The 27,965-nt window shown below is 43.9% G+C and overlaps 1 protein-coding gene across 1 annotated transcript in view; it reads left to right on the forward strand.

Annotated features, from left to right (window-relative positions):
- Positions 1 to 19,612, forward strand: part of LMOD2 (leiomodin 2) — a 36,503-nt gene extending 16,891 nt beyond the window's left edge. Inside the window, exons 2-3 of the mRNA XM_078609435.1 lie at positions 5,346 to 6,842; positions 17,940 to 19,612. Coding sequence (XP_078465561.1) covers positions 5,346 to 6,842; positions 17,940 to 17,966 — 1,524 coding nt within the window. The 3' untranslated portion in view covers positions 17,967 to 19,612. The remainder of the gene's footprint in view (positions 1 to 5,345; positions 6,843 to 17,939) is intronic.
- Positions 19,613 to 27,965: the final 8,353 nt, after the last annotated feature.

The following is a 27,965-nucleotide window of genomic DNA, read 5'->3' on the forward strand; positions in this document are numbered from 1 at the left end:
GATTATGCTAGTGCAGGGCCTGTAGCATATGTTATAAAGGGACCCTAAATAAAAAAGAAAACACGTAAATATTAAAACACAAATTTTTTACTTGCATCGTAAAGTAATTGTATTTTTTCATTTGCTATACAGCCAGATAATACGATACATCGCTAACCTTAGTACTATAGTAATAGAGCAAGTGCAGAATCACTGAACCGTAAATCATAGCTTGAAAGCATTTAGTACGGGGCCCTTGAAAGTGTGGGCCCCCTAGCATATGCTACTAGGATAATCCAGCACTGGCCTCGTCATTGTTATTCTGCCGTAACTACTCGTACATCTGCGATTAGCACGGTTGGCTACGTATGAAGCGAAAGAAGTTAAACATACATACATAACCCTAACACTTATAACAGTATCCCAAATGCTGTCTCTTATGTTAATAATAACACCGGGCCTTAACCGTGTTCCTAACATAAGTCGTGATCACAGCAGTGTTGGCTCCGTGATATACCCTGGCCATTAAAACCTCTATAAGCTACACATAGTCCTGAACGTCGCTCGTTTCACAAGCCCTTTTCAAAACACCCATCAAGTGTTAAAAAAAACATTTCTGCGACGCGCTGGAAGGTGTTGTGGCCATTTTAGGAAACATTTGTTTTTTTTGCAAAAACATTTCAGAGGGTTTGTTTAATTTTACATCACTGAATGAGTGACATTGTAGCATTACATAAAAAAAATCTTAAGTTTTAACTCTTTTCCCCCTCAATAAAAAGTTTGACTGAGACTGAATACTTGGTTTAAATTATTTTATGAAATAGATGCCCACTTTGGTGTTAACCTCACGAAGCGTGGTCGTTGGAAAATTACTGAGGAATTTGTTGATAAATATTTTCCTTCAAAAGGCAAGTTGCGGTGTCCGTTTTTAAAGTGAGCCAGAGCGAGATGTCCAACAGAACCTGGAATGTCGGCCGTAAAAAGTTTCCCTTGCGTAAAGCGAGGCCGGTTTGGGCCGGTCTGCTTTTGGGTTTTGGCTGGTCTGGATTTGTTGTTTATGCCGGAAATAGCCAACTCTCGAGCTACAGCACATTGCGGTATCCTGACCAAAACATAGGTTCGACTGGACTCGCTGTGCCAGGCTGACTGGAGCCCAGGGCAATTACTCTCAAACCTCTTTTTCATAAATGTCATCAACAACTCTGGCCACAAGATTACGTCCGAAAAAAAACACAAGCTTGCAAAGGCTACGGAAATTTATTTCATATAAACATTTAGCAAATTTATTACCCTTGGGTTTTTTTTAAAGCGTCCCTACGCTTCTGTAAGTGCAAGGTTATGCTCGTCTCTGTTGGTAGTGTCTGAGGCAGCGTTTGTAAAGTCCACATTCCTGTGCTAACAAGACGAGTCCCTCCATAGGTCAGCCACTGTTGCTTTGTGGGAAACGGGTTGGTCAATGATTAAGTGGGATTAATTAGATACGTAAAGAATCATCCTGCCATGCAACTCTCCCACCTCCCCGTGGCACAATTCATATCTCTTTTCCACTTTACAACCGAGCCACGCTGGGCCGTGCTGAGGCAACCTGCCTCTGGATGCCCCATTTTGTTTTTCCACTGCGCATCGTGCGTAAAATAACACACTCGGCCGGTGAAGTGATCACACCGTCCTCACATTGTACTGGCTCATGCCACATGCGATGACCACGTTCGTCAGCCCTGGCCTTCGCCTTGCTTGGCCGAGCAAGAATTGGATGTCTCGTGATATCATCATTTGGTCACAACTCGGTATTACAAATAGCCTGGAATGTCAATGTGGAGGTCACAATACCATACATTGTAATTAGTCCATGAAATGCATTATTCAATGTGTGTATCATGTATATACGAATCAATTATATGTTTGCAATTAATTGTTGATTGCATGTGATTAATATTTTATCTTTATCGGTCCCCTATAATGTCTGCCTCCATGCACTGTTTAATAAGACTTAGATGTTACCCATTTAAGTGTATTGGTAATAATGGATTATTGTGTGCCCGTATCAGCCCAAAAAAATCTGAAAAATTTCCATTTTACAGAAATGCAATTACCTAAAATTTGCAATGTTCACAAAACACCAGTAAATTGGTAAAGTCTACTCTTCTTTCACATATGCAAAAATCTCCCACAACACTGGATTCAACCACACATTAATCATGGACTGAGTTAACCACCAACCAAGATTTGAACTCACAACCTTTTGATTATGTTTCTAAGTAAAAAGCATCACAGGGAGAGACAACTGTATTGGATCTGAAATGAAAAACTGCATTAAAATATCACAATTGGGAATGAAATGAATAAAATGTATGCCTTCATTAAAACAAAGAAGAAATTAATAAAACACCGATTAAACAATTATCTTGTGTCATTTAATAAAAAAACTAATTATTCGAACTGAGCATTTTTCTCTAAAGGACAACAGAAAATGAAAGCGAATGTGTCATAAATTTAGCATTTGCAGATTAACGAGATGCCATAAATTAAACAAACACGTTACACACAAAACCATTAACATACAACCATCCAATGGTCGTTACTGCAACTTTAAATAACTATTACATTTCTGAAATAAAATTTTACTTTAACTACAGCTAACGTTTTCACATGAAACGTCACGGTGGTGAGATGTTAAATACATCACCTGGTATGCAGGACGTCGTGGGTTTGATCCCGACACTGATGCCTGTATATTTGGAGTTTGCATGTTCTCCCCGTGGTCGCGTGGATTTTTCTCCGGGTCCTCAGCTTTTTCCCTCCACATTTCGAATCAACTTCCACGCGTTTAGAACATTTGGCTGCTATGCATTTCCACATGAGAAGCCACTTCGTTGAGCTATCATTTGTGGCCAGGTTACTTGTGAAAAATAGCTATGTAGCTCATTGGGCCCAACCTGGTAGCTCCGGTAAATTGTTTCAATTTGGGGTCGCGACTTGATTCAAGGATCAATTATTTTTTGTTTAGTTTTTAATAATCTCGTCCATCTTCTTTACCCAGTTTCGTTCACTAAATTATCCCAAATGTAAGCATGACATATCATTTGCAATCAATTTGAATACGTTGTTAATCATCGATTCTCACATGCATTTCACGTATAAACGATTTACGAAAGGAACTATTGTAATCTTGATTTGAAGCTTTCGTGACTGCAGGAATCCATACGCTTTGTTTCATTCGGTAAAGTCACGTAAGTATAAAATAAAATAAATCACGACGTTTCAATCGCAAGACAAGCGGTCGTCCTCTGGCGGAAAAAATATAATCCAACAGTGGAACTGCTGAACCAGCGAGAGAGCAGCTACAACAAGGTTATATATGTGGCGATGGGCAAGCAAGCGGGGTCTGAGCTGGAAAGGAATTCCATCCACGGACGCAAGCACGTCAGTTGTGTTAATGGGGGAGATTAGGGAAAGAGGGATTAGGGAGGGAGATTAGCATGAATGAGCTTTCGTAGCCGCATAAGAGTATCATGCCCGCATATGCGCACAACAGCAGTGTTAATGAGAGATTAGCATGAGAGTGCAATCTAAAGGACGTGAACATGAGAGTGCAATCCAAAGGGCATGTGAGCATGAGAGTGCAATCCAAAGGGCGTGTGAACCTGAGAGTGCAATCCAAAGGACATGTGATGATGAGAGTGCGTTCATCCTGAGGGCATGGTGTACGCGCTCCAACTCACTGGCTAGGTGGTGCTGGTGGGAGATGCAACGGGCCCTATGGTGTAGTGTTTTGATGAGGGAATTCTTCTGGGCTGGATGGTGGTGAGAGTCAGGCTTTAGATAGGCATCCGTGTGGGTTGCTTTCCTGTAGACCGAATGTCCCAATGAGCCATCAGGTCTCTTCTCGATCAAAACATCCAGGAATGGTACCTTGCCATCGTGCGTAAAGAACACACTCGGCCGGTCCCAACGATGGCTCATGCTCACATGCCCTTTGGATTGCACCTCTCATGTTCACGTCCTTTGGGTTGCACTCTCATGCTGCTGTTGTGTGCATATGCGGGCATGATACTCTTATGCAGCAATGGAAGCTCATTCATGCTAATCTCCCTCCCTAATCCCTTTCTCCCTAATCTCCCCCATTAACACAACTGACGTGTTTGCATCCGTAGATGTAATTCCTTTCCAGCTCAGACCCCGCTTGCTTGCCCATCGCCACATATAAAGCCTCTTGTTGTAACTGCTCTCTCGCTGGATCAGCAGTTCCACTTAGGCCTCGGCAAGGTAAGGTAAAAGTTAAAAGGTAAAAACAACGAGCCTACCTTTACCCTACCTTTCACCTTACCACTATACAATCACTCTACCCTACCTTTTACCCTTTAGCAGGTAAGGTAAAAGGTAAAAAGCAACGAGCCCACCTTTACCCTACCTTTTACCCTTACCCCATACATATTACCCGATTACATGGGGAACTACACATGAAAATGGTTTATCACGGTAAATGCTAGGTATAGTGCTTTATTCATATAGAATATTCTCGAGGATTCCAATTTTACACGCTTGTTGTTGTCATTGTTGTCGTTGTTGTTGTCGTCATATCCTCAAATCTTGTAACTCAATTTTAACCCACTTCCCAATGTGGTATCGACTGCAAATTTGGTATACTTATGTCATACTGATGACAATATATTATATCATAAAAATATTTTTTTTTAAACATAATTTTTTATATGTTATGTTTCGGCTTGGGTCTAATTGTCCACGCTCAACTGACGTTGGCTGTAATTTGCCACGTTCCCTTACGTTGTGGCAAGCTTTGGGGCCACTTCCTTGAGTCGTGGAGTTCTGCCATTACTAGTACATTTAATAAAAGCGTGTATTTTTAAAAGTTGTTTTTAAATATTACTTGTTAAATGGAGGCCACAGACTGCACCATGGAGCTTTTAGCGGTTAACAAGGTACCGTATTTACCGGGTAATACTTCGCGCTACCTTTACCCTACCGGGTTATTCTTCCGAGCTACCTTAACCCTACCTTTTACCTTACCCCTTGGCATGTCGACACCTTTACCCTTTACCTTTACCCTTTTATCCGGTTAAAAGGGTAAATTACCTTACCTTGCCGAGGCCTAGTTCCACTGTTGGATTATATTTTTTCCGGCAGAGGACGACTGCTTGTGTTGCGATCGAAACGTCGTTATTTATTTTATTTTATACCTACGTGACTTTACCGAAAGAACCAAAGAGTAACTATTGTAATGTACGAATGCATAGACGGTTAAATGCTTAATATCGATTCACCTTGAGGATGATGATGATTATGTCTCTAAAGTCTAAGATCATGATTGTCTCTAAAGTCTAAACTCTCATATCACCCCGTTTCAGAATTCCGAAGATGACGATGACAGTCGCAATGACGTGGACAACCACAAACAGGAAGAGAAACCCACGATGGCACTGAAACAGGACAATCAGGTCCAGCAGCAGCAGGTGGAAAACGCGGAAGATCAACGCGCAGCGGACGAAGACAGCAGTGACAAAGACGGGAGCGACGACGATGACGACGATGATGACGACGACGATGACGAAGGGGTGGCGAGCGAGCAGACGTCCGAGGAAGAGGAGTTCGTGAAGCCACATGCAAAAGCGCCCGTGCAGCAGGCGAGCGCTCCTGCCAAGACCGCCGACCCGACGCCCGAGAGAAAGCAAGCGGCGGCCACGCCGAAGCCCGGCGTAGCGAAGAAGGTGGCCCCGTTGCCCGCCAGCGAGACGCCCAGCTCCAGCGGCTCCAACGGCAACCCCACGGTGGCTGAGGATGCTCTGGAACGCGTGCGCGACAACGACCCCGAGACGACCGAGGTGAACCTCAACAACGTCGACAACGTGACAGCCGAGACGATGATCGAGTTCGCGCAGGCGTTGCGGACAAACGGCATCGTGCGCTCCTTCAGCCTGGCAAACACGCGGGCCGACGACCGCGTGGCTATCTCACTTGGCGCCATGCTCGCTGAGAATGAGAGCATCACGAGCCTCAACATCGAGTCCAACTACGTTAGCGGAAAGGGAATCCTGGCCATCATCAAGGCCCTACAGGTCAACAGAACGCTCACCGAGCTCCGCTTCCACAACCAGCGCCACATCCTCGGCGGCAAGGCGGAGATGGAGATCGCCAAGGTGCTGCGGGAAAACGACACCCTCCTCAAGCTGGGCTACCACTTCGAGTTGGGCGGTCCCAGGATGACCGTCACAGGCATTCTGAGCAGGAACATGGACAAGCAGCGGCAGCGGAGGCTGCAGGAGCAGAAGCAAGGGCAGCAGCAGCAGAAGCAGCAGGACAAGTCCGCCAGCCCGAAGCCCGTCAACAAGCACCTGAACATCGCGTCGCCGAAGGCATCACCTCTGTCGTCCCCAAAAACCTCTCCGTGCCCCTCGCCCCTCGTCGCCAAGAAAGAGGTGAAGAGTGCAGCCCAAAAGACGGAGGTGCGGGCACCGGCCACACCTCGGGTTGCTCCACCTGCTGCTCCTCCTGCTGCTCCTCCTCCTCCACCGCCTCCACCTCCTCCTCCGCCACCGCCTGCACAGCAGCAGCAGAAGGTGCAAGCCAAGCCCACGCGGAAAATTGCTGAGATCATCAAGGAGCAGGACAAGAGCAAGAAGGGCAAGAAGAGTAAGACGGAGGAGGGCGGCAGCAACAAGAGCAGGCACGCTCGCAACGGCGAGTCAAAACAGCTGGTCTCGCTCAAGGGCTCGCTGCGCCCTGTGTCGAAGAAGGTGGAGAAGAAGGAACAACAGGAGGATTCTAGGCCCTCAACCCCACAGGCCAACTCACACGACCAGCTGATGGATGCTATAAAGTGCTGCTCCATCAAGCAGCTCAAGAAGGTGAGCGTGGGTATAGCTGGGTCACAGCACATGCACATTGTAAAGTAAATGGAACAGCACTGCTGGGTTTGCCAATTTGAATTTTGGGCTATTACCCAAAGTTAAAACGGACAATATTTGAGGGACTTTTTTCATCATGGTTGTCGAGTGCGCATCTTAAATCCAAAACACCAAGTGGCCAGACAATAAACAACACTCTTGACAGTCGAACAAACACGAGCTAATATGGGTTACACTATACCCAGAGTAGCTGACTTACAATTGCAAAGTCATAAGGTTTGAAACAGCTATAACCTACCTGTTGTCCACCACTCTGCATGAATAAAAATGATTAGTCCATTAGCCTGAGGCCCTTCAGAACTAATGTAATTCATGACCCATTCAAACTTTCTCTAGAGTTTGATTACTTGAACATTGCTGGACAAAAACGAGCTTGGACATCTCATAGGCCGATGGATGATTTTCTTTTCATGATGTGGAGGTACAACATTATTTTATTTTCAGACACACTTACGGAACACAGGCCCAAATAGGCCAAGTGGCCAGCAACATTTGCCTGCCAAAAAATGTAATTGTTACTTACACATGATGCTTAGTGGCAGTACATTGTGAGTTTGTTTGATAAAATATTCATCACTACTTCCCGACCACGATAGTGGAGAAAATCACGAACCACTGCTTGGTTGAGCGTGGAAAAAAAATGATGTTATTTGTCAAATAATAAGAATTAAAAAGTGTTATATATATTACACGTCATTGATTATGGGGATGTTTAGCCGTACTTCACCACAACTGTCCAGCAACGGTTGGCGAAGAAGCTTCTAGGAACAGTTTAGATATTACTTTCCTGTGATGTTAACCGTGGGCAGGAATCAAACTAGGTCACCGGGTTCGTAGCAAAATGTAATTGTGTATGCAAAATAAAATAAAAGTGATCCTGCCACCTGCACACCATGAAAGGGTGCCACCGTGGGATTGCGATGAAAGGAGTCATTGAAGAAATGTGATGGACTATAATTCTGTGAAGTCAGCATATCTCTTGAGGCGTTAGTCGCCACCAAGGCATGAGAAGCTCTGCCGTCTAAAGAGGTTTTTGGAACATATATACGTCCATTACGTTTTGCCTGTGTGGCGAAAAACACAATTGGAATATAATTGGACGGAAGAAGCAACATACATATTTGAAGAACGAAATGGTATATAGAGCTCATGGGAAAGCAAGCATGAATACATAAACACAAAAGCAGAGTGGGGTAACTTAATTGAATTATTTTGTGCTTTTTCCTGATATAGCTGTATTAAAATGTGTTTGATATCGCATTCGTTTCACAAAGCCTCTCGTTGTCATGTATCACAAATATTAGCCCGAGAGCGATCGAGCCCTCCGGTGCATTTATGGGCCGTGCTGCGTGGATGTTCAGCACGAGGTCTGACGTTCCCCTCCACGAGCTGTTTCACTTCCCGAGCAGGCTCACGGCAACGTGCCAAAGCAACACGTGATAAAACCCAGAAACACGTCGAAAGAGCTGTGTGGCACAACCGCAAAACCCTACGGGAGCAAATATGTCAGAGAGCGAAAGTGGGCCCCTGCTCAGACTAGCAGTGGCGTGGTGCTCATCATCTCCAGCGGTGGCTCCGAGCCAGCACTAGGAATCCACATGTACCGTACCTCCGATGAGCACAGTTGGCTACGCACGCGCGAAAGAAGTTCAACGTGCATACATACGTATTCGGTACAAACCGATCTCTCTACAGCACAGCCACTGTTGGCTTCTAACATAGTAGTAGGCATTTTATTGATCCCCAAAAGGATGTTAAGCCGAGTTGACCCTTGACCTTCAGATTATGGGTCAAGTTTTATTACCAGCGTGACACTACTGGAGTGCAATTTCATACAACAGCGGCACAGGTAAACAGTTTTTATAAAGGCAAAGCCACGTCACATTCAATCATTGGCCCTTTCTGGGATGTGTATATGCTACACTTGGATTGAACTGCATCCACTAAAAATACTGCAAGTATTATGAAAGTTTCCCAAATTAATATTAAACTGCATTGGCATACATTCACATTACATGCCCCTGTTTTTTTCAAACTTTGACTTGGACATTCGTAGTAAGCTCCACTGGCGGAGCCAGTGGGGGGGGGGGGGTGGCACGTGCCCCCCCCCCAATGATCCGATCGAAATCCCTAATTTCGATCGGATCATTGGGGTTTATTAGTAATAAATCGGCATTTTACGACCCCCACTGCCACTGTGTAGCATATTATTACGTGCCAAGGACTCTGAGATGATAGGACAATAGTCTGAGTCCATAATTGGCAATAAGTAACGGCAAAGCAGTTATAAGCGACTCACAGAATTGTGCGCAGTTGCGTATACAGCACACGACTTCCCTGAAGGCATTCACCTTCAGCGAGCGCGATGCCGATCACACACGGTTCGAATTCGACCTCGATCGATGGCTGCGCCATCGCCGCACACTCATCGAATAAAAAACAAGGGACAAGTCCTTACTGACAAACAACTCCTATCATTTTTAATTGCTGGAGGGGTTGCCCCCCCCCCTACCTGAAAATCCTGGCTCCGCCATTGGTAAGCTCCCACCTCATTTATGTCGAAGACCTCTGGTCCATACTTTACTCGATCCAAATCTCTGATTAGGCACACGTGTTCAGCCACTCAATGCAGCTTATAAGTAACCTATTCTGAACAGCCCATTCAATAATGTGTTCATTAGCAACCGCGCACAAGATACACACAAAACACAGAAACACTTTCACCCAAGAATGTGCATCTCTGATGCATCCTTTCCAATGTTTGTATTTAAAAAGGCATAAAAAAATAAGATTCAGAATGTTAAGAATCCAAGCATACTACCTGATATGACAAGGTTCACCAACACGGCCATTCACAGCAACAACACAATGGAAGAAAGACTGCAAAGGACACAAAGAAGCACGGAGAGATGCACAGTTGAAATTAGATTGAGAGACAGAAATGGGAGCACGTGGATTAGAGAACATATGCTGGTCAGAGATATCCAAACCGGTAACCAAAAAAGTCAGTGAGCTTGTGCAGGAAACGTCGCGAGATGGGATGGTGAATAATGGTCAAGAAAAGTGGCGGATTGGCAGCAAAGGAATTGACCTTGTCCAAGAGGGCCAGCGAAGTATCGTGTGTATGTATATTGAACTTCTTTTGCACTGTACGTAGCCAACTATGCTAATTGGAGGTGCTGTGAAAAGCCCGATGAAAATGAGATGTCGAGAATGAGCGGAGTAATTGCAGAGTTTATCGCAGTGGTGAATGACACCCTGCAACGTCGGTGGGCCAGTGTTAATACACATGCGGGGCATACTCATATAGAGCGTTTAATAAATGTATGGGAAGCCTACCCATTACCGGTTAGATATCACTTGCTACTGACGTGCATTGCATGGAATTGAACACAGGTCACCAGGATCATAGCGCAGTGTCGATATCCACTGCATCGCCACTCCCCCACAGTGCGTTTTTGCAAAGACACAAACGCAGCACATTCTGTGCACATTTCTGAAGCTGAAAATCATGCGGATCCTCTACGTGTGACTTTATGTCAACGGAAGGTTGAACGTTCAATCGTGGATATAAGAACGTGTGCATGTGCACGGACGTTTATATTAAACGCTGCCGTCACGGAAATAACGCATGTTCTGTATTGCATAAGACCGACATTGTATGCTCAAAATAATAGACCAAATTTGGATGGTGCTCAGTTGCATTGGGGACCCCGAGACAGCAGAGAATAATCCACAATATCTCTCTCTCTGTAGAATCACCACTGCCGAATGCCCACAAACGTGATTCTTATATTATTGATGGACTGAGTTTGGGCCCTAAAGACGTACGAGCACGCTTGAAAAGGACAGATGAGAATGCTGTTGGGGATATCTCTAAGGGAAAGGAGGTGGAATGCAGAAGTTAAAGCCTTGCCGGGGATTACTAATACTCACTAGAATGGAAGAGAGTCGAGGCTAAGATGGCTTGGGCATGTTATTAATATAGTATTATGTGCTGAGAACAGACAAAGATGGCGCAATAAGAAGGTCTTTAGAGATGAGAGACCCATAGACTTGTACAGAGACACATAGACCTGCATAGAGACCCATAGACTCATACAGAGACCCATAGACTCGCATAGAGAGCCATAGACCCACACAGAAACACATAGACCTGCACAGAGAGATCCATAGACTCGCATAGAGACCCATAGGGCGACTACAGAGATCCATGCATGCAGCTCCTATACATGCATTGCATTGAGAACATGGACCACTGCACATTACCCCATGACGGCACGTAACAAGATTTTTGCACTGAACGGGCCAAAAAGTGTCCGTGGATGTTTCTTGCCGATAGCATCAGACAACGCAACATAATTTAATGAACTGGCCTGGCTACGGATGAGACACGGAAGCTTAAACTGTTCCATAATGTACCCGCTTAAACAAATGGTTCTGGGTAACAATTGGTCCAAAGGGCCTAAAGGATGGGCGGATGTAAAAAAAATGCATATTTATACATGGAGAGACAGCTTTGTCTGCTTATGTATTCATGTAACGTGTCATTATGGCTGTATTTTTCCTCTCTCCAGTCCACCATTGCCAACGCTGCAAATTAAGGTTTCTTTGTAATAAAATAAAATAAAAACTGCGAATGAGGCGTATGCTGTAAAAAAATAAAATGGGGTAGAGGCAATTCTACCATTAAGTTCACCTTATCACTGACAAAGAGCCCGATCATCTCGCCTCGCACATTTCCTAAAAATAACGTGTGAATTGGCGCAGCACCAATGAAACTATCAATTATCTTTACCCTCTAAGGAACCCCCCCCCCTGACCATCCACGTGCCTCCTGGAAGAATCTGCGGTGTGTACGCGAGCCACTCTCTGTTGTAAGCTGCACCAACCACAGTAATCCACCGCCTGTGAAAGCAGCGTTACCCTATTTCATTATTTTTTTTACTTGCTAGGTGGCACAATAATTATAGATCCTGACTCATGGTCAAAACATTGGGACTCCAAATCCTGATCAGGGCTCAGACCCATCCTATCCTCGATCAGGAGCGGATAAATTTAGAACTGATATTTGGGGAGTTGGCCCTGGTTGCACTGGACATCCTTGGACAGGACTGGTCCTTGCCGTGGGAATGTGGAATCTCACCACTGGCTCAGGGTTGCCAATAAATGTATATCACTCCTTTGCTGGCTTGAGCAGCAACAATCTTGCAATACACCTTATTTTTTAAATATTTGCCTTGAGAAGGTCGACAGAGACGGAAATCACTCAGCTCGGCCTTGATCCAGCAGTAGATTGATGATGATGATGATGATTGGAAAGACAGATGTAGAAAGGCAGGTTTCTGGTCACAATATCCATGCCTGCTAACAGAACTCTTCCCAGCAGTACTACAGTACATGCAAGGCTGCAATGTAGATCTCTGTCTTTGCATGCATTTACGTACTGCATTATATATGTACATTTTACCAATTATTTCAACGTTCCTTAATTTCCCATCACCTATTTGAAATAACAAATGTTGGCATGTTTCGTTTTTTCTCATTTAATTATCAATCATTTTCAAATGGCCAAATTTGTTTATGCTTTAAAACATGTATTCATGAAGAACATAAGTCACATTCTCCAAGAACAATCAGGGTAACTGCGAGCATACTTGTGATGCGATGCTCCTCAAGTGTTTACAGACTTTCAAAAATGAGTTTCAAGGGTTGTTTGAGCAAAAGCGGCAACCATGCCCAATCGCCTCCTGTTTAATCAGCAAATTGAGATGTTGGTACACGGCAAGGATGTGTTAAAGAATAACGCAAATATCAAATACTGCGCTGTGAAATGCCACACTAACTTCCCAAAGCGGAGATTTAATAAATGCATTCTGCAGGCGTTGCATAAGCAGATGAACACGTTTAACTGAACTTTACATCTAGTTGTGTGTGTTTATATATTCGGAGTTTCCAAGTTCTCCCCACATTTAGAAACATCCATATTTAGAAAGATATTATACTGTATATATAGCCAAATATTCGAGTATTTTGCTACTATATATTTCAACACGATGAGCCACTTCGTTGATCTATCATTTGTTGCCAGGTCGCTTCTGAAAAAGAGCTAAATACAGTGAGGGAAAAAAGTATTTGATCTCCTGCTGATTTTGTACGTTTGCCCACTGACAAATAAATGATCAGTCTATACTTTTAATGGTAGGTTTATTTGAACAGGGAGAGACAGAATAACAACAACAAAATCCAGAAAAACGCATGTCAAAAATGTTATAAATTGATTTGCATTTTAATGAGGGAAATAAATATTTGACCCCCTCTCAATCAGAAAAATTTGTGGCTCCCAGTTGTCTTTTATACAGGTAACGAGCTGATATTAGGAGCGCACTCTTAAAGGGAGTGCTCCTAATCTCAGCTTGTTACCTGTATAAAAGACACCTGTTCACAGAAGCAATCAATCAATCAGATTCCAAACTCTCCACCATGGCCAAGACCAAAGAGCTCTCCAAGGATGTCAGGGACAAGATTGTAGACCTACACAAGGCTGGAATTGGCTACAAGACCATCGCCAAGCAGCTTGGTGAGAAGGTGACAACAGTTGGTGCGATTATTAGCAAATGTAAGAAATACAAAATAACTGTCAATCTCCCTCGGCATGGAGCTCCATGCAAGATCTCACCTCGTGGAGTTGCAATGATCATGAGAACGGTGAGGAATCAGCCCAGAACTACACGGGAGGATCTTGTCAATGATCTCAATGCAGCTGGAACCATAGTCACCAAGAAAACAGTTGGTAACACACTACGCCGTGAAGGACTGAAATCCTGCAGCGCCCGCAAGGTCCCCCTGCTCAAGAAAGCACATATACATGTCCGTCTGAAGTTTGCCAATGCACATCTGAATAATTCAGAGGACAACTGGGTGAAAGTGTTGTGGTCAGATGAGACCAAATGGAGCTCTTTGGCATCAACTCAACTCGCCGTGTTGGGAGGAGGAGGAATGCTGCCTATGACCCTAAGAACACCATCCCCACCGTCAAACATGGAGGTGGAAACATTATGCTTTGGGGGTGTTTTTCTGCTAAGGGGACAGAACAACTTCACCGCATCAAAGGGACAATGGACGGGGCCATGTACCGTCAAATCTTGGGTGAGAAACTCCTTCCCTCAGCCAGGGCATTGAAAATGGGTCGTGGATGGGTATTCCAGCATGACAATGGCCCAAAACACACGGCCAAGGCAACAAAGGAGTGGCTCAGGAAGAAGCACATTAAGGTCCTGGAGTGGCCTAGCCAGTCTCCAGACCTTCATCCCATATAAAATCTGTGGAGGGAGCTGAACGTTCGAGTTGCCAAACGTCAGCCTCGAAACCTTAATGACTTGGAGAACATCTGCAAAGAGGAGTGGGACAAAATCTCTCCTGAGATGTGTGCAAACCTGTTGGCCAACTCCAAGAAACGTCTGACCTCTGTGATTGCCAACAAGGGTTTTGCCACCAAGTACTAAGTCATGTTTTGCAGAGGGGTCAAATACTTATTTCCCTCATTAAAATGCAAATCAATTTTTAACATTTTTGACATGCGTTTTTCTGGATATTTTTGTTGTTATTCTGTCTCTCACTATTCAAATAAACCTACCATTATAATTATAGACTTATCATTTATTTGTAATTAGACAAACGTACAAAATCAGCAGGGGATCAAATACTTTTTTCCCTCACTGTAGGGCTTAGTTGGCCTTACCTGAAAAAAACACTTTTTTTATACGATTGTGGAATTTCCACCACTGACTGAGGCCCATCATTGAAGACGATCACCAATGCTCGTTCTAGCAGGGAAAACTTTAATGGCAGAAATTTGAATATAATAGCAGGAATTTTAATGTTAAGCTGGCTTGGAGTAGGGATTATCAGCATAAGTCACTGCCACTCGAGATCAAATTAAGGCTGTCTATAATAATCCTATATGTTATTATACGCTATATTTGTATCATGAATTTGTATCATGAATAGTTTTATAAAGTGTAAAGCTAGATGGATGCGATGTGTCACAATTGTTCCTAGGCCTGAGTTGCTAACTGTTCCGGCTGAAATTAAGCACTCACTATAGGCCCTTGGAGCCTGTGTTCAGTACTTTTTTTTATCAACTTATTATTGCAGCATTGTTTTCCCAATTTGGGTAGTAACCTCTGGGTCTCAGATGTTGCACCTCAGGGTTAAACAGGGGATGTGTTTATGTAATCGCCCCACAAGTCACGGAGATGACAGTGGAGCTGTTGCAATTGATTTTTTCATATCTTTTATTTGTGGCAGCATCGCGAAAATATCGCAAGACATTCCGAAGTCACAAAAAAACATATAAACCTGTCTGATCCAGCACCAATGACTGACAATGGTGTACTTTGCTAGCAATATTTGATGACCGGTAACGTAAAATATAAATATTATTTACACAGTTAAGCATAACTACAATGTATAGGACTTCAACACCATCCTGTATGAGAGATGTATAATTCTTCATACAATTCGACTAAAATTCCTGTTGATTTAACTCAAATTGCTGCAAATATCTGTTAACCGCAATATTGGTACAGTATTTCTTCATGGTGTCAAGAAAAGTAGTTTAGCATCAAATTATATTAAAAGAACAACCAGATTAATCATAAACAATATCAGGTGCTTTCTGCCATCGCTCAAGAGGAAAGGCAGATCGCAATGCTTCAGCTGACTCGCCTTCTTCAGGAGATATTGAGAATGACGCAAGAGAGTGAAACGTACTGGATGAGAACATCAGTGAGATTGGGTGATGTCAGGTGATGGACTTGCTGAGGTGCAAGAGATTGATATTCAGTATAAATATAACACCATTAAAATCACCTGACACTTAATAATGCGTCTTGTAGGTGGTGTAAGCACGTACGTTACTTCTGCTCTGGTATAAATGCTGCCATGGTCTAGTCTCTAGTGGGTAGCACGCTGGGCTTACAATGCACAGGTCATCGGTTCAATCTCCAGGTGCGGTAGCTCAAACAATGGGGAAAGTTTTGACAAATCCACCCCTCCACCCTCCCCCCTCCACCTCCACCCCCTCCCCTGCCTCTGTGATCCCAGCCGTGTAAATGGGTTCACCACGACTAGCCAATCAACAGGTCGCATGTAGTGAAGTAAAAGTGTGGGTATTCTCTCCTCTTAAAAGACATCCAGCAAGTGTGGAATAACGTGCCAATCAGTTACTCCTTCAGCACACCGGTGTGTTGGAGAGTAAACCCACACCATTTACAATTTGAGTACGACGTTTCGCTGGTGATTACAACCAGCTTCATCAAGCGATTAGCCAGACTTGTGAAGATGTCTTCCTGTTTCGGTCTTAAATAGAGTAAAGGTGATGTCATCGCTGTGAGCCTATCAGGTGCGAAGACCAAATTCTGGCTAAACGCCTGATGAAGCTCGTATTAATCACCAGCGAAACGTTGTACTCGAATTGTAAATCTTGTGGGTTTACTCTCCAATACACCGGTGTAGTGAAGTAGTAACTAATTGGTACGATTTGCTTACGTGACAACCTTAATGATTGGCCGTGTCGGGTGGTGGCGGGTTTAATAACACATTTATATATACGCGATTTAACCCCCAAAAACCGTTCTTATGGATATTGGTCATGAAAGGCTACGTGTTAAAGTGTGGAAGAGTAGATAACAATACTCTCCAGAGGAGATCATTCCACCAGCGGTGGAGTTTAGAAAGCAATTGTAGGGCTGCACCTTCATCTATTGATATACCAAGTTATGCAAATTGATACGAAAACATAATGAGTGCTTCTCCAGGAATGTTTCTTCACGCTGTAAACTTTAAGGATGTTTCTATGCATTAGAATGCATTTTAATGCTGTACGCCTGCTGCATGGACACAGAATCCAGGACATCGATCCAGGCTGAACATTTAATCGTTGAACATCAACCACCGGTATATGTACATGCATTCGTTTATAACCATTACAGATTGCCAGCAAATAAAGTGCACTAATTGGAGGACACATGGACATGAAAATAAATTAGATATTACAAGATGCATTTTTTCCTGCCCTGTTTTCCAAATGAACGTGTTAGCGGTACACCGGTGGTGTGCGGTATAACAAAAAAGCAAATTTTTCGCAATAATTATTTATGTTACCGCGATTCGCAACCCCGGTCAGAAAATCTTGCGGGGTGGTGATGGTTCGTCAAAATCAGTTCTCGTGATGTCGAAGCAGTGGGAAGACGAATGTTTATATCAGGGTTGGGAAACGTCTGGCCCGCGGGCCGTATAAGGCCCGCAAAATCATTTGGTCTGGTTCTGCAGAGGCAACCGCAGGCGGTACTCAAAATTCATTAAATCTAGGAGCAAACCTGGAAAAGCAGTTGCGAGTAGCAACATCATCAATACCAGCTAACATCACACACCTCACCAAAGAGAAGCAGTTCCAGCCATCACATTAGGGGTGAGTTCATTAAATGTTTGACCAAATATAACAGGCAAATTTTTAAGTTGATACATTTGTATGGCCCGCGAATGATGTTGTAAATATATAAATGTCCCTTGGCAGAAAAAAGGTTCCCCACCCATGATTTACATGAGCAGGTGAACACGACGCTTCGCAGTCTGTTGCCATTGAGCAGCACCCAGGCTGATGGCGATTGGCTGATCCGTGTTCCAAAGGCAGATTTGACTCCTCGTGCCCTCGACGTGGTCGGACAGTTCCTCGATTTAAGGACCCAAATCAACAGCCAATATTGACATTTTTTAGCAAGTCTCAGTAGACTGAATAAACTTGGCGACAGGGTCGATCAAAGACTGATAAACAGATTTGCCGATTTAAATTTAGATTGTAGACTGTTTTATGAGGACCGGTGTGTTATGCTGCACCGATGTACCGCCAATACGTCCATATATATTGAAGCTGATAAGAATTAAAACGATGCCGCATGCACCTCTGACGTCAAGTGTTCATAAAACACAGCAAATAACGTTTTTTTTCTCTCTCTCCTTGTCTTTTTTATGAAGGTGGAAGTACCCAAACTTCTGCAGTGATGAAGCTGAACTGGCACCACAGAGCAGACTCAAAGGGAAAAGGGTGGAAGTTTTAAAATGATGTACAACAAACAAAACACGCCGAAACTCCTCCTCTGCCGCTTTTCAAACTCGGTTGCCGCCCGACAGAGCTGTGGAATCTTTTTTTTATTTACACACGAGGGATACGTTGTCGTGCTTAATGTGCCGTGAATGTAAGCAGGATGGTTTTATTGCACACGTGATTCTACTCGGTGTCGAGGGGGTCGTTTTCACCCCAAATGAAGACACATTGTTACGATGTTGTCGCCGTGAAGCCAGCTCGTTTGAATCTGGTCGAGAGCTTTCGAATGTCCTTCTGCGAAGCCGTCTGAAGGAGCTTCGGGTGTACATTGTTTGTATATGCGCTAAATGGTACTGTGCTTTTGAAGAAATATCATCCGCTTTTACCGTACCTATAATAATGCCGCTGGATGAAACGTTCTCGTTAGCAGCATAAGTTACGGCAGTGACATGTACTGCAGTGATTGTCAAAGCAGTTAACCACATGAGTCTGCATATAGTTACACGCTTGTTTTCGGTATCCTTAGAAAGCTATATTGTAAACGGTTGTTAAGTTCTCATGCTAAATTAGCGTGGATAATGTTGACACAAAGGTCACTCCGTGTCTGTGACCAAGAATGATTCCACACAGAGCAAACGTTGAACTCAGTTCACGAACTCGATTCTCACCTCTTTTCAAATCGGATTTGGAGTGAAATAATTTCACCGAGGCCATGGCAGTCACTTGATGTGGGGGAAAATATTGGTATGAGACATCGATACAAATAATTTTAATCAAGAATAGTATTACGTGTAGGATACAATGTATGGACATCATAAATATTCCGAAATGTAAGCCTTTTTGTGAATCAGATGCCTATGATCCATACTATATATATCTGGTGTACACACGTTTCACCATTATTTCACACTTGTGTTTAGAATAGAACATTCGAACTGTAGGTTTTCAGCATTTAAAGACCGAATGAAACATGCCACAAAACTGCCGTGAGTTTTAGGAACATTATTTGGCATTAAACAAAGGGCACACTACTACCAGTATAGATTTGCAATGCGCTTCGTGTAGAAAAACTACCGTCTTAGTTTCACCGTGTCTGCCACGATGCCTCCGCACCAACGGCTGAACAACACGCCTTCGAGTAAGATGGCGCGCTCCGCAGTCGCTAATAAGTTTTAATACACAGAATGAACCGTTCCTGAACGGGGTGGTTGTGATCATAACTCTGGCCGAGGGGGCTGTATCGTCTGCTCTCGTTTGACCTCCACGTCTGATGTGTTATGTTGCCAACTCCATCGGTATCTGGAGCTAATGCTGCAGTTATGCCATACATTGCATTTCGCATTTTATAACCAATAACACAGCACGTATGTAGTTATTTTGCAACGCCTAAATGCACTTTTCCGCAAGAAAAAATACCAACAGTATAATTTTGACAATGCGCCTTAGATTTGCAAAAACCTTTGCAATAAACGGTGTCTTAAAAATTAAAGAGTACTTAAAACAATACACTTTCATTGTATTAACTCTTTTAAAAATATATTAAATGCACTGCCTGTAGCACTAGCTTTTTGTAAATTACAATAATAAAAATGGTTATATATAACACTGAGTTAATGTCTCATCTTGAGTAAGAGTTGTCAAGCTTGGACGTTAAAACTCGACGGCCATTACAATTAACGGTGCCTTGTGACTGAAAATATCCAGCAACTCCCCTCACGCACGAAACTGCTACCCGCAACTCCAATTATCCACAAGAAGATGTGACATCTGCAAAATCTCTCATTATCCGTGGGCCGATTCTTGCGATTATTCGTGACTGTGCGTGGATTTTCTCATCCTGCTTTGCAGAACGGCCTCCCTATTATCCGTGACATTCTTCCCCACGGATAATTAATTGGAGTGAACGCGTGCGTGTGAGAGTGCGCCGAACGAGGAGACGGACCAATGAAATCAGCTCGTGTGCAGGTTCTGAGGCACGAGCGATAGTGGCGGCTTTGGGGAGGCCCTCGTCGAGCAATGGATGGACCATGGCTGGATGATGATGGCATTTTGTGGGAGTCAGACAACTGACTGTGCGTGTGGCTCATTGGCGAACCTCCTGTCTCGCCAGCTGCACAGTGGCAACATATTTCATGAAAGCTGCATTTGGAACCGTCACAAGTTTGTGTAGATATTTGTTTCGGAGGGTGATTTGTTTTCGGTATTCCAAACAAGTTGTCTCATGAAATATTAAAAGGAACACAAAGTTAACATTGCATTTTAAAGGCCATTTTCAAGATTATATTCGTTAACTGTAGCAGCCAATCATTATATATATAGCTCACACTCGTAAATAACACTGCTCCCAATAAGTGGTATCGACGAATGGGTTGAGTTTTTGTTGTTGTTCACTGTGCTTTGTGCACTGCTACCAAAACGCGGCAGCATCGCCAAACAACTTTTTAGAAGAAAAAAAAAACAAATCTGGCACATCAGATTTTTGTCTTGAGTTTGAAACAAATTGTAAGGGAAATAAGGACCACAGTGTAAGGGGGGAAAAAACTTCTGATTTACCATCTCCTTTCAATGTCACCACATCCGATGGATTACCATGATCAGCAGCAGCCATGATCAATCCGCTGCTGGATGATGGCCTCCGAAAGCCGTGCATGTATTGTGAGCTCAAAAAGTCAAAATTAATCAATGATTCAATACATAATTATACCTTGACTGTTGATTTGGATTTGTACTCTGAGCACTCATCAGTGAGCCAGAGTGGTGTGCTGTAGGTAACAGGAAGATAATTAAAAAGACACTTTTACTTGTCTGCACTTTTCAATTGCATCATCATCATCATCACATGGTCCTCACCAGCCACATTTAAGGTACGTTGAACTTCTTTCGCATCGTACGTAGCCAACCGTTATAAGCGGAGGGGCTGTTAAAGCACGCACGCCTGATGTAAACCCTCTCAGTAATCCAGGCTTTCTGCGTGCAGCAGAGCATCCTCAGGCTCGTGCACAATGTCACAGATCTTGGCATCGGGCCGACAACCTGTTCCACGTTAGGGACAAGCATGCCTTCTTGAGCTGCCTCACCCCTCAACTTAGCAGGAGACCTTCACTCTTACGCAGCTTAAACACTACAGGGAGAAGGAGCCACACTGTTGCTTAGAACATGATTCCAGAAGACTAAGTTCCAGGCAATTAAAGACTGTGAGTGGAACAGTGCATCAATTCGTGAAAATCGATTCTTAAGGTCATCATACACAAGTGGTTGGTATATATGTTTTATGTTTGATGCTGCCACGGTGCAATGTTTGACACACTCGGGACTTACAATTCAGACATCACAGGTTCGATCTCCTGCAGTGGCAATTTAAACAATGGCAAGTTTCGAAAATCCCTCCCACCTCTGTCCAACGAGCAGTATAAATGGGCGTACAATCATAGCAAGTTTGATTGGCAGGTCACGTGCGGTGGGATAAAGTGTGGGTTAAAGGCATTTGTGACGATGTGTGACGATGTGTGACGAGGGGGGGAGGTTGAGAAATGTGACGTCACATCAAAATGCGCAACTTTAAATAAATATAGACAACACGTTCTACTTAATTAAATAGACTTTCTAATAAATGTTTTCTCCTACAACATCAGAGTGCAGCATCACATTAATTACGCACTACAATGACAATAGTTTAAGGCGATTTGAAGCACGTTTTATTTTTTTTTGGGGGGGGGGGGGGGCAGAGCTTTGTGACCTCATATTTGAGGGGGGGTCTGACTTTTTGTGACGCCGTGTGACGAGGGGGGGGGGGGTCAGAAATCGTCAAAAATCGCGTGACGTCATTTATGGACGGCCCACTATGTGTGTGTCTCTCTATGTTTGTCTCTGTGTGAGTCTCTCTCTGCTTGTATGTCTGTCTCTGTGTCTCCGTGTCTATGTTTTGTCTCTCTCTCAAATTTAGCAATCTTTGGAAGAACGTAATCAACCAGGTGGGGCATTGACTGTGGTGTTGGCCGACTCTCTGTGTTGTATTGCATTATATTTCCAAGTTCACTATGTTTGTTTTCTCATTCATTTCTACGTGATGATGGTTGCTTGTGTTCTCTTATTATTTAATTTATTTCTACGTGACTTTACCGAAAGAACCAAAGAGTACTGTAGAAATGTTGAACTTCTTTCGCGCCGTACGTAGCCAACCCTTCTAATCGGAGGTGCGGGGGAAGGACAACAAACTAAACACACACGCAAATACTGTACTTCCTGTGTGTGTATAGAGTAACTGGGAGCAGCGGCTTCGTTCACTTTCTCTTACAAAAATAAACTTGAAATTTTGAGTTATTAAAACGTATCATTTGGGTTAAGCACCCCTCAATATCAGGATATATATTGTCATTTTAATACCGAAAAGCTTTGGCAACAATAGTACCACCTATAAAACCGTGAACATCGTTTAAATTGATAAGACCGCAGGAATTTGAAGCATACGTTTTAAAAACCAAATGTCCACTGTCCAAGGAATCCAGCAACCTCGCCAAGGTCTCAAAGACACAATACCGATTCTAAATATGTAACACGTGCAATATGATGCCATGTTTTCTGGGTATCAAACGCAAATGATTTCTTGAACCCTAGTATTAGCACATTTATCAATAATGCCGCATGAAATATGCATCATATAGTTTCATGATGCTCTTCAGATTCGATCAGGAGTCAACTTAGCCCGTCAAAAAAGGGGGTCTCTCTCTTCCTCGAGCCATCGGGGGGACTCCCACAACAGGGTTCGATGTGCACTTGTCATTTACAACTCCCAGGCTCACCACAACACCACCACCACCATCATCATCATACCTCGCCTAGCATCGTCAGGATCACCATCCGCATCAGAAACGGCAGCAGCAGCAGCGGCGGCAGTATCCAGCCCCAGCTCGGCCTCGGCAAGGTAAGGTAAAAGGTAAAAACAACGAGCCTACCTTTACCCTATCTGTTACCTTACCACAATACAATCACTCTACCCTTACCTTTTACCCTTCATCAAGGTAAGGTAAAAGTTTAAAGGTCAAAATAAATTAGCCTACTTTTACCCTACCTTTTACCCTTACCCCATACAAATTACCTGATTACAGGGTAATTACTGGGGTACTACAGATGAAAAAGTTTTATAACAGGAAAATACTAGGAAGAGCGCTTTATTCATATAGAATACTCTCAATGATTCCAATTTTAAATGGAGGCCACGGACTGCGCCACGGAGCTTTAAGAGAGCGGTTAACAAGGTATTTACCGGGTAATACTTCGCGCTACCTTCACCCTACCCTTTACCTTACCCCTTGGCATGTTGACACCTTTACCCTTTACCCTTTTACCCGGTAAAAAGGGTAAACTACCTTACCTTCATCTTCTTGGTTCTTTCGGTAAAGTCACGTAGAAGGGAAGTAATAAAATAATAAAAATAAAACATAATAAAATAATTCTCACGACGTTTCGGCCACAACGCAAGCAGTCGTCCTCAGGTGAAGCTTGTTGAAGGATCTTAAAGTTAACCTAGCCCCAGCTACGTTCCTCTCTCCCGTGTGTATTGAGTTGGAATGTCCGGTGACCCACCCCCCCCATAAATCGACCCCGAACATTTGTTTTCTCCCCCTTTGCATATTCATTTATGTTTTTAAAAAAACCTTACTTAAAAATATATATTACGTTTTTAGAGAAATAAATGGGGGTCACAAGACATTTGAACCGCTCTGGACATGTGGGCCACAGTAAGCTCAGATGGGGCTGTGTGTAGCGGTTAGCGCGCTGCTCTACGAACCTGGCGACCCGGGTTCGATTCCAGCTCATAGCCAACACCAGTGACGATTATCTGAACCGGTCCTAGGCCTCCCCTAGGTCGACTCAGCCTCAAATTAGTACCTGGTGCGATGTGCAAACATCGTCAATAGGGAGACAAAGGCGGCCGGGCGTGGTGTTGGCCACCCACCCCCTCGTGTGCCGTGCCGGCCTTCATAGATGCTAACAGCCAATGTCCCTACAGTATGTTAAGGCTATACGGGGGATCTTTGTCTTTGCACCTTTACCTCATAGGTGCTATACTCGCTGACAGCACTTGCCCCAACAGTTCGTTAAGGCTATATGGGCGATCTTTGTACATTCATCTTCAGAAATCCGTGTGTACGCAATCCAGATTCGCACATCCCACTTGGATACGTGAACATCTTCATGCACAGAAGATGCATTACTGAACGAAAGTGAAGTGCAAACCGCGTTACATGAAGTATAGAAGCATGCTAGAGTAACTGTCGTGCATGAACATCGGAGAATAGCTGACTCCGCAGGGAAGAGGGCAGTGGCGGCTCCTGCAAAATCTCTCAGGGGGGGCAAATGTCTGGATGATTTATAAGGATAAGGTCCACCCATGCAAAGGATAAATTAACAGCTTAAGCATGTAAAGGCAACTTCACTTCTTTAATATTAATGAAAAATAAAGTGACTCTTACAATACATCTTGTTTGTTTCTATACTCACTATTAATACAATCCACTCAAGTTTCTTTTATGTAAGATTCCACTAGGTGGCGACAAATAATATTGTTGGATGCAACGTGCTTACGTATGATGACGTAAGCACGTATGATGACGTAAGCACGTTAGTGCGAGCCCTCCCGGAAGCCATAGAGAATGCATTGCAGTGCCCCCCGTTCGAAAAAAAACATCTTTGAATGTAAGTCTATGGGACCACTCTGGGAGATTCTCAGCCGGAGTGAAATCGCCCAAAAAGAGGCGGTACTCCACAGAACGGGACATGACGCTGATTGGACTATATCCAGAGGCACAGTGACGGCTAGCGTGACTCTGTGGTTGAATGACATTGGTGGTGCGTCGCCCAATCGCCCTAATGAAGAAACCGCCCCTGGAAGAGGGCACCACCAGGACTTTACGGTTCACAGTCGCATCCCAGCGCATCAACAAGTCTTCCCACATGAGGAAAAACTTCCCCGACGTGGGGAGATCATCAGCGCGTGCCGTCTCCGCCAGCCGGTCAAGCAGTGCCAAAGCCCTATCTGCCTCCTGCCGGTCCCTCCATTCCTGCAGGGTGAGCCCCAAGTCGCTATCAAGCGATACCGGCGGCGCCGCCCGGTCCGTGTCCCTGGTGGAAACCAGTTCCACGATCTCGAGTTGCGCCGTGGCCGGCGGTCTACAGCTCGTGGATCCATCGCCGCAGGTGCACTTAACGGGAGCTGCCAGTCTGGACAATGCATCGGCCTTCGTACGCCTGACTCCTTTCCGATGCACCACTCGATACGTGAACTCTTGCAACCACTCCAACCATCGAGCCATCTGACCGGTCGCCTGGTCAATGTGGAGTGAGTACTGCAATGCCGCATGATCCGTCCGAACAGTGAAGTCGCGGCTGTACAGGTAGGGCCGAAACTGCTGAACAAAGTGGACGATAGCAAGCAACTCGCGTCGCGTAATGCAATGCCGCTGCTCGGCCTGCGACAAGACACGACTTCCGTAGGCAATAACAACCTCTCTCCCCTCCTGAATCTGGGAGAGAACGGCCCTGATGCCCACATCGCTCGCATCCGTATCCAGCAGGAAGGGAATCAAAAAATCGGAGTATGCTAGGGGCGGTGCTTTTGTCAAACACTGGCGCAGTGTCAAGCACGCATTGGTCTCTGCCTGGCCCCAACGAAACTACTGTCCCTAAGTCGTGAGCGCATGCAAGGGCTTAGCGACGGTAGCGAAGTTCTCGACAAAACGGCGGTAATAGGATACAAACCCCACGAATCTGTGGACTTCAGGCATGGATGTGGGTGTTGACCAATCACGGACGCGCGCCATTTTGTCGGGATCTGTCGTGATCCCCGACGCATTAATGACATGACGGAGGGGCGATCCAGATGGCACTTGGAGGGTTTTAACTTGAGGTTCGTGTCCCAATTTTCGAAAACACCTGTCGCAACTGGGTTAAGTGCTCCTCTCTCAACGTAATTTTAAGCTAGTGTATTATATTTCCCTCCATTTATTACTGCTAATCCTATATAATACACTAGCATAATATGACTTTAAGACCCCCTACCACCTACACATTCCACTAGTAGTGACTAATCCCATATCTGCATTGTCATCAATATGCTAAATTCCTCTTTTGATATGTAAACTCCTTTGTCAAGGCTCTCTCCTCCTCTGACCCAGCTTAAAAATACGCTGCCAAGCTTAGCAGTGTTCATTAGGACGCTGTCTTTCCGACAGCCCTGTTCTTCACCTGAGGACGGCTGCTTGCGTTGTGGCCGAAAAGTCGCGATAATTTTATCTTATTATGTTTTATTTGTATTATTTTATTATTTCCCTTCTACGTGACTTTACCGAAAGAACCAAGAATATGCTGAAAAAAACATTTATCTGTTTTGCTAAAAATTGCTTCCTATTATTATTGTTTGCTACTCCGGCAAGCTGCAGCACACCATAAGTAAGTCTGAAAGCACTGCAACTAAAGTAATTGAATTTGTTTAGGCACAAATAACATTTTATAAACGACGACAACTTCCCATAATTCCAGCGTATGCGATGAAAATCAACAAGTCGCAGGGTCATACTTTTGAAAATTTGGGAATTTATCTCAAAGAACCCATATTTTCCCATTGACAGTTGTATGTCGCTCTGTCGAGATCTAAATCCTCAGAGGATCAAAGTGTTCATCAAGGATAGCCAACTGCAGGGAAACCTTTTGAACAGTGATAAGAGATTCACACTACATATCGTACGTATACCGAGAAATCTTCCAAATTCCTTGACTTCTTTTATTAATTGCCACAAAAACAATGTTACGCCAAGCTTTTCGTATCTACATTTGCTATCACACAATAAAACGTATACTAACACCTTTATAATTAAATATTCCGTCCTAGGACGGGCTAACAAGCTAGTTTAGAAATATACGTTTAGAGTATTTGGCTGCTATAAATGTCCACATGATAAGCCACTTGGTTGAGCTATCATTTTTGGCCAGGTCCGTTGTGAAAAAAGGGCTCTATAGCTCAGTGGGCCTTACCTGGTAAAATAAAAACTAGTAGTAGTTTTCAGTCCATCCCCTTTGATGGCTCTACACACAAGCCGAAGCCTCGGCTTTTCCAGCAGCAGCACCTTGTAACAGTTGCCCCTACTCTGTCACAAACATCTGGCCTCAAATTTTATCTTATAAACATTTTATTTAATTTCAAATATTCGTTTTTATTCTTCAATTCGTGTGCATTCTATGACCATGAAAACCACTGTTTGTTTGTTTTTACAGTGGATGTGAGGCCAGGATTCAAGAGCCATTTCTAGATTTGAAGCTTTCGTGACTGCAAGGATTCATACTCTTAGGTATTTTCGGTAAAGTCACGTAGGTAAAAACAAATAATAAAAGATAAATAATAATAATAATAAAATAAATAATATAAATAAAATTATAAATCACGACGTTTCAGAGGCAACACAGACGGAAGCTTGTGTTGCCTCCGAAACGTCGTGATTTATTATTTTATTTCTATTATTTCTTCTATTATTTTGATTAGTTATCTTTTATTATTTATTTTCCCCTACGTGACTTCAAGAGCCATGTTTGTTGGTGTTTATTCAGTGCTCTGACATGGGCATCGCATCGGTGCACACAATTGCCATGGCACCTTAGTCGCCCAGCTTGCTTGAGAGGAGACCAACCCAGTGGTGCCCATTGCCCTACAGGTCAGCTTCTTCGTCGTGTCTCCTGTCCAACCTATATGGGTCTTTTCCCAATATTCTGCACAGGCCACCGCTTCTGGTGTTGGCATTGCCAGACCTTGGGGCGTGCATTTTGGCGCTGCAGGGCATCTCAGCAGACGATCCATGATTTGCTTCTGGAAAGTGTATTGGTCGGTTGTGTAGAAGCCCCCCCCCCCCACCTCATGATTTAATGAGAGAGATGCATCTGCCGAAACCCACTCACAGTCTGTTTAG

The sequence above is a fragment of the Lampetra planeri genome, chromosome 32, assembly GCF_965212315.1.
Source record: "Lampetra planeri chromosome 32, kcLamPlan1.2.h2, whole genome shotgun sequence".
Taxonomy (NCBI): Eukaryota; Metazoa; Chordata; class Hyperoartia; order Petromyzontiformes; family Petromyzontidae; genus Lampetra; species Lampetra planeri.